At 39.3% G+C, this 12,722-nt stretch overlaps 1 protein-coding gene across 5 annotated transcripts in view; it reads left to right on the top strand.

Moving 5' to 3' along the window:
• The window catches only part of LOC136861679 (solute carrier organic anion transporter family member 74D), a 287,694-nt gene that overhangs the window by 263,896 nt on the left and 11,076 nt on the right, over positions 1-12,722 (top strand). For all 5 annotated transcript variants that reach the window (XR_011019109.1, XM_068230942.1, XM_068230951.1 and 2 more), the window contains one exon: positions 6,273-6,376. Coding sequence is in view for 4 of the 5 variants with exons in the window: in XM_068230942.1 (XP_068087043.1) it covers positions 6,273-6,376 (104 nt within the window). In the remaining variant the exon portion in view is untranslated. The remainder of the gene's footprint in view (positions 1-6,272; positions 6,377-12,722) is intronic.

Raw genomic sequence — 12,722 nt, 5'->3', positions numbered from 1 at the left:
AGTCGCTATTAAGTAGGTTCTCTAACAGCTGAAGATGACCTATTTATGGGTCAAAACTGGTACTGTTTTAATGTAAATTATTGACACTATGTAAAATAAAGTATTGATTAGGTGGAGAACTCATCTTTCATACTTGTACTATCATAAAGCTTTGCAAAAAAAATATGACATCAAATTTGCATTGTTACCATGAAACACTACACTTACACACCTTTGCCAGCCTCTTGATGTGGCATTCTCAAACACACATACACTATGCGATCAAAAGTATTCGGACACCTGGCTGAACATGACATACAAGTTCGTGGTACCCTCCATCGGTAATGCTGGAATTCAATATGGTGTTGGCCCACCCTTAGCCTTGATGACAGCTTCCACTCTTGCAAGCATACGTTCAATCAGGTGCTGGAAGGTTTCTTGGAGAATGGCAGCCCATTCTTCACGGAGCGCTGCACTGAGGAGAGGTAGCAATGTCAGTCGGTGAGGCCTGGCACGAAGTCGGCGTTCCAAAACATCCCAAAGGTGTTCTATAGGATTCAGGTCAGGACCCTGTGCAGGCCAGTCCATTACAGGGATGTGATTATCATGTAACCATTCCGCCACAGGCCGTGCTTTATGAATAGGTGCTCGATCATGTTGAAAGATGCAGTCACCATCTCCGAAGTGCTCTTCAACAGTGGGAAGCAAGAAGATGCTTAAAACATCAATGTAGGCCTGTGCTGTGATGGTGCCATGCAAAACAACAAGGGGTGCAAGCCCCCTCCATGAAAAGCACGACCATACCATAACACCACCGCCTCTGAATTTTACTGTTGGCATTACACACGCTGGCAGATGACGTTCACCAGGCATTCACCATACCCACACCCTGCCATCGTATCGCCACATTGTGTACCGTGATTCGTCACTCCACACAACGTTTTTCCACTGTTCAATCATCCAATGTTTACGCTCCTTACACCAAGGGAGGCATCATTTGGCATTGACCTGCGTGATGTGTGGTTTATGGGCAGCTGCTCGACCATGAAATCCAAGTTTTCTCACCTCCGGCCGAACTGTCATAGTACTTGGAGTGGATCCTGACGCAGTTGGAATTCCTGTGTGATGGTCTGGATAGATGCCTGCCTATTACACTTGACGACCCTCTTCAACTGTCGGCAGTCTCTGTCAGTCAACAGACAAGGTCAGCCTGTACGCTTTCATGCTATACATGTCCCTTCACGTTTCTACTTCACTATCTCATCAGAAACAGTGGACCTAGGGATGTTTAGGAGTGTGGAAATCTCGAATACAGACTTCGGACACAAGTGACACCCAATCACCTGACCACGTTCAAAGTCCATGAGTTCCGCGAGCGCCCCATTCTGCTCTCTCACGATGTGGAACGACTACTGAGGTCGCTGCTATGGAGTACCTGGCAGTAGGTGGCAGCACAATGCACGTAAGATGGAAAATGAATGTTTTTGGGGGTGTCCGGATACTTTTGATCACATAGTGTATGAGAAGATAGGTATATTTTGCTGCTAATATAATATCAGAATTCAGGAAGACTGGTATTTTGCTTTTCTCTGTGGAAACTGTACTGTGTCAGATTCCATACCATGACAATGCTGATGATAATGGCTACTGAGAACAATCACAGACTGCATCGTTCATTGAACATCAGGAGTAAGCTCGTGTTGGAGAGCTAAGTGCTACCACACCAGTTTGCTGAGCATAGTGCCTAACTGTTCCTTTCAGCAAAGTGATCAATGGTGAGAGATATGACCACCAGTGATACTGATAAGGATAATGAGCCGAGTGGGGAAGAAGAGGTTACCTCATTTATATGCATTTGTTGGAAAGAGTCAATTCAAGATAGGAGGTGAGTGAAGCAGGTCACTCCATTTCCAAAGAAGAAACTCTAGCTTCAGGTGAGGAAGGGGACCGAGATGAGTTTTCTGTGAACGACTTTGTTCCTGTTGCTTTTCCATTGAAGAAAGTAATTCAGTGTTTCATTGGTCAAATAACAAAAACCAGTTCAGGCCTCTGTGAAGACAATTTTTTAATTTTTCCAGATAATTTGGACATTATGGGAAAAAGAAAGGGCCACATTGAGAGAAAACTGAAGCCATCATCTTGTAAATGAGGAAAGTTTATTTTCTGTGGTATTGAACATATTTGATGTGTAGTAGCAAGTTGCTATGTTCTTGTGCAAAAAAAATCCATTTTTATTAATAGGTTTTTCTTTTACTGATTAAGAACCTTAATGTTCTATCATTTCTTTTTAACTGGATAAATAATATTATTCAGTAGCTAAAAAATGCACTGTATTAAATGATTCTAATCTTGTTTGTAATTATGTCATTTTTATTATAATATTATCTAGTGATTTAAGTCATAAAGTCATTATTTGTTGTTTTTAAGTTTATACATTAATACATTTAAAAAAACTAGAACTGATCAGTCTTGTCCATAAGACTGACAAATACTAATAATCAAACCAAATAAATGACTTATCGGGAAGTACCTCGCTCTATGGATTAACATCAATCACCGATATTATTTTTTTCGCAATAGAATTGACTGCTTAACTTCTTTATTACATCAAACAAATGGTAAGGAGTTATGTATCTTATATATTAAAGTTCATAAATACAATTTCAGTAATATATGAAATACCTGATAAAAACCTTCAGAAGTGATCATTATTACCTCATTTGATGCTATGTAAAAATTTCCTCATGAAGAAGGAAGATTACTGACAATGAGAAAGTTTCATGATATAGCTAAGTTCCATGAGTTGTACCAATCTATTATTTGTATCAATACCCTATAAAACATATGTAACTTACACTGAAAGTTATACAGTAGAACCCCGCTTAATCGAATTTTGCGTAACCGAAACCCGGCTTAACTGAAGTGCTCTGGCAAAATTTTATTTTAATATTTTGTTTTTACCCTCTCGTTCTTAGCCGTCAATATTAGTAATTCTCTTGCTATATGTGCTGGGAGCTACTAGACAAACCCTATTTTTATATTATGACTTATACCAGAATGCATGTACTGTATAGCATAAAACAAAACAGTTTCTTACCCTCTAGTTAGTTCTATAATACATTTTTCTTGAACAAGTAGGAATTCTTCTTCTTCGTTTAGGCCTACGATGGACCATGTGGTTCTTAACTCTGGCGAGTTCTTTTCTTCCTCTTAGCCCAGTATTCTTTCATTCTAGCGCTATGGATGTCTTTTCTTTCTTGAGTCCATTTCACTCCTACTCCTGGACGCAGTGATTTAGTTGTTAGTGACTGGAGAGAGTCAGATGTCTTGACTAACTTTCTGAATTTATCTCGGTTGTAAATGTCAATGTGATCAATGTTTAGGTATTGTAGGTCTTTCCGTACTAAATTCATCCATTTGGCATTTGTTGCTTTCCCTCTAGATACAGTGTTGAAGATTCTTGAAGTGAGTCTCTGGCTGTCCATCCTGACTACATGACCATAGAAGATTAGTCTTCTCTTCCTCATAGCTGTTGTAATGCTCTCTATTTTACTGTACAGTTCCTTGTGCCTGATTCTGTAGCCATCTCCTTCTTTAATGGGACCCATAATCCTTCTGAGGATCTTTCGCTCTTTCAGTTCTAGTTTTCTGAGTTGTCCTTTCCGGGTCATGTTTAGGCATTCTGAGGCGTACTGTACAGATGGTCTTACTACGGTGTTGTAGTGCCTAAGTTTAAGATTCAAGGAGAGGGATTTAGACTTGTATATGTTCTTACAAAGATGATAAGCTCTTTCTAATGTAGTGCATCAAATAGGAATTATTATTATTACTGTATTATTATTATTTTTACTGTATTATTTGTCATGAAGACTATACAGATGACTCCGACCTTGACAATGGCAGTTTTAAGAATCTAGTTACAGCAGATAATGGGTTTAATGCATTGGAGGCAAGATTGATTTCAAATATTTATTAAAATACAGTACCGCATGCTTAAATTACAGTACTGTAATAAAATTACTGTATACAGTATTCAGTTCGGTAGTAACAAAAAAAATGTTTCATTATTTCAAAATGCTTTGGGCTTTCTTGAATCTACACTTGCTGATGTATTGTTGACAACACTGCACTAAGAAAATTAGAAGAAATCACTGATTTTATACAATGACTGGCATTATGTACACATGTTAATGCTAATATACAGTATGCACCTTTGCTTAAGAGTTTATGCATTTTTAGTTCGACATTTAACTTCTGAAAATATTTACCATGTGTCATTCGAAAAAACACGTCAACCGAAGTGGCTCCACCCCTTTTGTTTCGGATAAACGGGGTTCTCCTGTAATAATAAATTTTCTCATCATTGAAGCCATACATGCGATACACATTCAGATTTAAAATCCTGATAGGGAAGATGTGCAAATTTATATTAAGTGAAAAGGCTTGTTTCCTTTTAATGTCCAGATAACAAAATAACTTACACATAATAAACCATACATGCTATTACAGCACTGTTAGTGTTTTTTCTTGATAACTTAATATTGTTCTGGGTTCTAGGTATATGTGATGCTGATTGTTGAATATTAGTTAATGTAGCATGTTGGAGGGGAAGCATTCATGATTCTCAAAATTTTAATAAGAGTAGCATTGAGGTTTGAAAGTGGAGAATTTGGCCATTGTATCATTTTTGGGGACGATGGATATGTAGTCTGGCATTACCATTAAGAAATCCTGTAACCCAACAACAGTACGAAACATCAGAAGACCTACATCATCGTGGAACATTGTTTTGGTTGCTGTAAAGGAAGATTCAGTTGCCTTTCTAACACTATAAACGCTGACTGCCTCAAGTATCAGGTGTATGCATGAGTCTTTTCCAGGTTCACTAAGAGATGGCACCAGCAAACAGTATGCAGCGTATGAATTTGACACATATGTCAGTTTGTTTGTCTGACATTAACCTACCAACACACACAAGTTTCCACCAAACACTAGCATCTGTGTTGTATCATTCAGTGATGCCTGGAAAAGAACATTTGCGACATGCATTGCTTTTCTTATTTAATCAAAAGAAATAGGCTGTGGAAAGTCATCATTTGCTGATAGAAACATATGGTGAACATGCGCCATCGATTAGAACATGCGAGACTTGTGGGACAAAGCGGTATTGTGTATTATGAACTCTTGAAGCCCAGTGAAACCGTTAATGCACAATGCTATCGCCAACAAATGATTCATTTAAATTACGCATTGATCAAAAGACGACCGGAATGGGCCAGAAGACGTGGCAAAGTGATTTTGTTACACGACAATGCACCATCTCACACAGCAAAACCAGTGAAAGACACCTTGAAATCCACACCCAACGTACTTCCCCGACCTGGCGCCATCTGACTATCACCTCTTCTCATCAATGGGGCACGCGCTCGCAGAGCAGCACTTCAGAAATTTCGAGGAAGTTGGAAAATGGCTCGACGAATGGTTTGCTGCAAAAGACAAAGCAGTTTTTCTTGCATGGTATTCGTAACCTACCTGAAAGATGAGCGAAGTGTGTAGAAGCCAATGGCCAATATTTAGAATAAACAAAAAATTAATTTCCCTTGAAAATTACGTGTTTTCTTTACCACAAAAACTGGAAAAAAAAATTATGCATACACCTGGTAAACTTCCTGAATCTTTTTATTGCCACCTATCATCAATAATTGTAAATCATATGTCAACAGACAACAAACACGAGTTGTTGCAGACGCCTCAGACATGCTACGACTTGTGCTTTGCACGTGCTCACACATGTACTGCAATGCTTAGCAACAAGATAAAAGGATGGTCTGTAGACTATCTCAGTACACTGATAATACAGGCCTATGATTAACATTTTTCACAGTCTCCAGTTAGTCCCGCCTGAGTCTCGTCTAACTAAGGTACGACTAGTGTATGTTTATGAATAGAACCCTTAAAAGTTTCTCTAAAATGTTAGAGAAGACTGAGAGTTTGGTTCATTTACCCCTTGCAGTGACCCCTGCTACCACCACTGTACTGTGAACCAATGCTATCTTTCAACTCGCCCTTCCTCTGGTAGCATCGCTGGATGAACTCTTAAATATATTACTTGTATAGAGCTCAGTATTCCTAGTTCATTAATATGTCTCATTCAGGTGGAGAACTTGCTTTACATATTGTAGGACCTCTGACAATTTATTTTTAGTTTCTGCACAAAAAATTTACATAATTTGACAACTCAAAATTCTTTAGAATTGCTCAAAAACAATAAACATCCCACCTTCTTCTTTCAGATGTGTCGATGAGAAAGATAAAGCTTTCTCCATTGGAGTTGGTGAACTCTTCATGGGGATTCTGGCCTTTATACCTGCCCCTTTGGTGTATGGTACACTATTAGGTAAGTAACTATTCCTCAATCATTGGTATTTCATACACCAGTTAAGTTTGATTGTCATGCTAATCCAGACACATAAACAAATTATTATTATTATTATTATTATTATTATTATTATTATTATTATTATTATTATTATTATTATTATTATTATTATTGGAAAATTGGTGACAGGAGTGGTTTTCAATTTCTTTATCTTCAAATGCCTTCCCTTCTCTTTTTGTCTTATTTGGTCTGTTTCAACAGCATACATCATGATATCAGAATTTAATTTATTAAGAGCTGAGAACTGTCTAGGTAGACAACAGATCATCTTGGATATCCAAAATGCTCCGAATTTTGTAAGTACCATTTTGTGAGAGTATACTGCAGCACTTTCAACAACTTTCTGGGCACTCAAGAGTACGGTAGTTCAGTTCAGACCAGCTCATTTTCAGAAAAGAGATACAATGTCATCCATGGTGTACCGCTGAAAGGTCTGAAACTTCAAAAGCATTTTGATGACAGTTGCAATATTTGTTCATCTGCATCCCTACCATAGATGTAAAAGTAATAACCAACCCCTGAGTTAAGTGAATTTGACATACTTAAATTCATACCTACATAAGAAATTTTCCATTACGAGGTATAAGTAAAATTTACAAATGGTACTTACAGTACATCTGCAAGAAGAAATAATATTAAATTTCTGTCATCTATTTTGAGAGCCATGTGGTGAGTGGTGCATGAACTACGAGCTAATTTGGCAACTCTGCACTTGACATAAATTATACAAAATATGCTGGGGTATGCTGTGCCTTTGCCATCATTCTGTCTGCAGCCAGCAGGTGTATCTGGCAGAAGTAACAACGCCTGATGTAAAAAAATGTACTCTAGACTCAAAATACAAACAATTTCAAAGATGAAGTGCTATTAGCATTGTAAGAATATAAGGTTCTGTACCATATTTATAAAGTATAACATGTACTTGAGTCTTTCATTGTAGTATTATTAAAAAGTATTTTTTCCATAAAAAAAAGTTCTTTTTCATACTTGTTTCCAACAACTCTTAGGATATGGTAAAAATTCAACTTATGTGAATTTTGACTTCCCCAAAGGCCCTGGAATGATCTCTTTACATACATCTAAGACTGTCTGTGTAGCATTACCCAAATTCAGGCTAAACAATGCTTATTCCATCATTGTAGATCAGAGAACTGAAAATTTTGGATGGCACAGGAATATATACTGAGATTATTTCACTCCGTAAAATCACTTGCGTATTCTTTTGAACTTATGACTGTAAATACAATGAAAATAATTTAAGAAAGCAAAGACGATTAGTACAGTAGATGCCCTTCAGTTCTTTTAAACCTCCGGTGGGCGCATGGCTGCACTCAGTGCGGCAAATTCGTTTGTTTTCAGTTTGCTGATGAATGTAGGTATTTCCCATCTTAGGAGCAGGGTTGCCAGACGTCCAGGATTTTATAAGACAGTCCCATATTTATGCTAAATGTCCCGCGCCCCAGACAATTCTTATCTGGGACAGTTATTGTCCCGTATTTCTGACCGTTTTGTAACTCAAGAGAAATGCATATGTTTTTACACCTCTGGTATACTATTTCCTTCAAAACTTCCCTTTTCATCTTTCTGTCTGAAGTTTTCATTGCAAAGAGGACTTACTCTGGTATATTCATTCATAAAGACCGAAGAAACTCTTCAGTTCATTTCTTACAATTTTGGCAAGTTTTGGGTTGGCCGGCCTGGTGGATATAATGGGTAATAATGCACAACTGCTGTCAGTACTGCATGCGCCATGCTCCTTCAATCTGACTAATTTCTGACGCAAAGGAATGTTGTGTTTACTGCAAATTTATTTTCAGTTTGTCCGACTCTATGGCTGAATGGTCAGCTTACTGGCCTTCGGTTCAGAGGGTCCCAGGTTCGATTCCCGGCTTTGTCGGGGATTTTAACCTTAATTGGTTAATTCCAGTGGCACGGGAGCTGGGTGTATGTGTTGTCTTCATCATCATTCCATCCTCATCACGACGCGCAAGTTGCCTACGGGTGTCAAATAGAAAGACCTGCACCTGGCGAGCCAAACCCGTCCTGGGATATCCCGGCACTAAAAGCCATACGACATTTCGTTTTATTTTCAGTTTCATGAAAAGACTTTTATGAAATTGTTAAGAAAGACAATAAACTATTACAGTCTGTTCAGAGTATTGAAAAATATCCTGAATGACGTAGTATTGGCAAGGAAAGAAAATGTTAGTTTCAGTATACACTGAGTGGCCAGAAGTCACAGGAAAGGGTGTCCCATCAGAAAATATGCCGTGTATGACCCCCGAGTGTTGCGGCTAACTGCAGCGTAGCTGAGCAGGTTGTCACAGACACCAGTGTCATAAAGATGTAATAAGTCGCGAGTTAACCGACTTTGAACGTGGGATGATCATCGAAGCATGGCACAAGGATCATAGCATTGCGGAGATCACAGGCGAAATCGGGTTTCCGAGGTCAGCAGTATTGGGGGTGGATCTTCAATATCACAGGGAGAATATTACTACCTGCGTAAACCGCCACATGGGAAGGCCACAGGTGTTGGTAATGAACGGACATCACATTGCCTCCACAGAACCACACTGGGCGCTTGGCGGGCTACTGTGAGTCAGATCATCGTCCAGTTGAATGATGGGAGTCAGGAACCCATTTCTGCCTATTTGAGGACTGTAAGGAGGCAACTGCACCGCACAGACTTCACAAGCCGACGACCAACTCTGGGCTTGTCTACAAGGTTGCGTCCGGGCAGCAGGTGGCTCAGTTCTGGTCTGGGTGACATTCTCATGGTTGCAAATAGGCCCCATTGTCCGGATGCAGAGAGCGCTGACAGGTGCACGTTATGTGGATGTTCTTTCAGGCCATCTGCATCCCTTTCTGGCCTTAGAGTATCCTGATGGAGTTGCCATGTTTCAACAGGACAATGTGCCATGTCACTGCTCTGTGGTGGCACGCAGGTGGTTGTAGGAACACTTCAGTGAAGTTACAACCATAGACTGGCCCTCCAGTTTCCCCCGATCTTAATCAGATCGAGTATTTATGGGGTGCTGTTGATGCTGGTGCGAGCTCCATGAATGCCGCACCAATTACACAAGAACAATTGTGGAAAGCAGTGTATGATGCGTGGGTCCAGATCCCTCCAGAACGATTCCAACACCTTGTAAAGTTGATGTCTCACCGTATTGCTGCTGTTTAGAGGCCTCGCGGAAGAGCAACTCGTTATTAACATCACATTCAGTGTCTTCCCATGACTTTTGGCCACTCAGTGTATGTATTGTGAAGGGATTTATTATCTAATAAACTGTCCTGTGATGTCATAACTTCCGTAAAATCATTCTTAAAGGAAGTTCACTATTTGTTGATTATGTCATGCACCGATTTCCTCGACAACACACCTGTCCCTTAATTTGTTTTCAAGAATCTGGCAACCCTGCTTGGGAGCCAAGGTTTGCTTGTGTTTCGGCCAACACATTCCTCTTCATATACACACAGCACACTACACTACTCCTCACCACAGAAACATGCAATAGTGAATACATCCCTCCATGTAGGATTGGCATGAGGAAGGGCATCCAACCATAAAACAGGATCAAGTCCACTTCTGTTACACAGTTACAGTTTACACCCATGACCCCACCAGAGTTTGGGAAATGAAAGGAACAGTGAACATGAAACTACAAATAAATTTCAGAAAACTGACAGATGAATGTAGAACAAGTACACTAATTCCTTAAATGGTGCCTCTAGAAGGAAAGGATATTGAGCTCGAGACTAAATCCACCTCTTTCGCACACTTATCCTCCTAACACTCCTGTGTGTTTGCATTGTGCATACTCCTCAAGGCTGACCTTGAGAGGCTTGAGGTATTCCAAATGCAGGGCCAAAGTCAAATGTTGAGGATTTCTGTATGTGACCATGTTCGAAATTAAGTCATTTTTGAAAGGTATAACCACAAGGCACCCATCAAAAAATACTGTCAAAAGTGGTGATTGCAATGGTTCAGTCATGTTTGTTTCATGAACACCACTCTACTAATGCAACAGATCCTTTGTTGACAATGACCAACCCGTTGGAAGATCCAACAAACAGCCCCACAGAAAACCTGACTCAAGAACATTAAGAAAGATCAGAAGGGCTGCCATATTAACCTCACTGATGCCAAAGTCTTAGCCACCAACTGTAAAGAATGGAAGAATGCCATGTACATTGTATGGAGTCAAACGACAGCTATAGCAATGTATTGGCTATGAGATTGCCCTCAGTGCTAGTCACCAGCTAGGAGTTAAACAACAACAACAAGAAGAAGAAGAAGAAGAAGAAGAAGAAGAAGAAGAAGAAGAAGAAGAAGAAGAAGAAGAAGCCATATCAACAGTGGGGCTGCATCTGTCATATTTAGGGCAATTGCATGTTAAAACGGATGTGTAGAGTTGCAAAACAGCTGTTGATAATAAAAATCCCGTGAACTGATTGGAAATCAAACCTGGTATGCCTTAAGACCCCCCCCCCCTTGAATATTAGCACCTTCATGAGACAAGAGTATTGGTTCTACGTTTTGGTAAACATAAGGTACGAGTTTGGAGCATATATAGCAACTACAGTAAATTAGGGTAGTCCGTTTAATTGTTTTGCACATTGTTTTATTTACAGGACTCCATTATATACATAGCTCCTCTAGTAACATTAATACACTAGAGTCCCATTAATTTGAACCCCGTTAATCCGAAAGTCTGGTTAATCCGAACTGAAATATTCCATTTTTTTTTTTTTTTTTTTTTTTTTTTTTTTTTTAATTCTCCCTAATGAAATGAAAGAACATATTATAGAATGAAGATTTACTTGCATTTTATTAGTCATATTTTGCTACAATAACTTAAAATGTAAACATAATTACACATCATAAACCATCAATCACTGGTCGTTTATTTTTAGAAAATCCATTAGTTTCTTTTGCTGTAGTGATTGGAACCTACTCGAAGATGCAGTGTTAAACCAGCGTCTCATAAACATCACATCAGTGGGCGTAGCAGTGGAGTGTTGTTCGATGTGGAGTACGGCAAGTTCTAAGGCGGCCGCGACATCTGAATGTGTGTTACCGTATTTTAGCAGATTTAGGAGACAAGTTTTAACCTAGTTGTAGTCGTTTTCTCCTCTATGGGTTCTTAACTACCGTACTGTAATTTTACACAGTATTTTATTAATGTAGCTGCTAAAGAATGGACATTTCAAATTACAGTATGTACTGTACTGTACTGTACTGTACTGTAGAAACTATTTTCCTCAGACGGTTGAGGTGCTGGCCTTCTGACCCCAACTTGGCAGGTTCGATCCTGGCCCAGTTTGGTGGTATTTGAAGGTTGTCAAATACGTTAGCCTCGTGTAAGTAGATTTACTGGCACGTAAAAGAACTCCTGCGGGAGAAAATCCCAGCACCTAGGTATCTCCGGAAACCGTAAAAGTAGTTAGCGGGACGTAAAAATCCGAAAATTAAGTAATACGAACAGACTCCAGTCCCAGTTAGATCGGGTTGACGAGACTCTACTGTAATTAATGTTTAAGTTTCTTTTAACTTGCAATTACCTCTACATCATCATCATCATCATCATCATCATCATTTTTATCACATCACTACTATTTCTATTAAGGCCACCACACACTGAAAGCTAGGCTAAGCTATGCGATGTTATGAAAAATATCGCTCTCAATGCATATAATCCAAGACACATACAGGCTCCTATCCTAAGCTAAGCTAGGTAGATCGCTAGGCAGGTGATTTTCTTGGCTGTAGCTGACCTGGCGCATGCACTTTACATTTCTGAACAGTACACTTATGAGATTCTTCTATTTATTTGACCTTTTCCCCCAGGTATCTCGGGTCGGTGCTAATGTTGTTTAAGCCCTGTTTTATACCAGGATGCTCTTCATGAATCCAACCCTATGTGGAGGGATGTATTTACTGTTGTGTGTTTATATGATGTTTAGTAGTATGATATGCTGTGTGTAGGCGACTTGTATTAAGGCAATCATAAATATTCAGTCCTCGAGCTGGAGGAATTAATCAAACATGATTAAAATCCCTGGCCCAACCAAATTTGAACTCTGTGCCCTATGGAAATAAGTCCTCTGCACTGACAATTCAGCACAGAGTGTAAAGAATTCAAATAACTGATTAGTTTTTGTAAACAAACTATTCAGTTTTTAGTCTTGCATTTCATGATGTCCTACCTAACTGCAGGGGCTGCCCTGCCCAAGGCTTGATTTACCTGGAAGGATGTGGGTTTGATTCCCCATCAGGAAGTCTGGAGATGCACATGGG

This window comes from Anabrus simplex, chromosome 1, assembly GCF_040414725.1.
Source record: "Anabrus simplex isolate iqAnaSimp1 chromosome 1, ASM4041472v1, whole genome shotgun sequence".
In the NCBI taxonomy this organism is placed as follows: Eukaryota; Metazoa; Arthropoda; class Insecta; order Orthoptera; family Tettigoniidae; genus Anabrus; species Anabrus simplex.
This window is presented reverse-complemented; position numbering and strand designations above follow the sequence as displayed.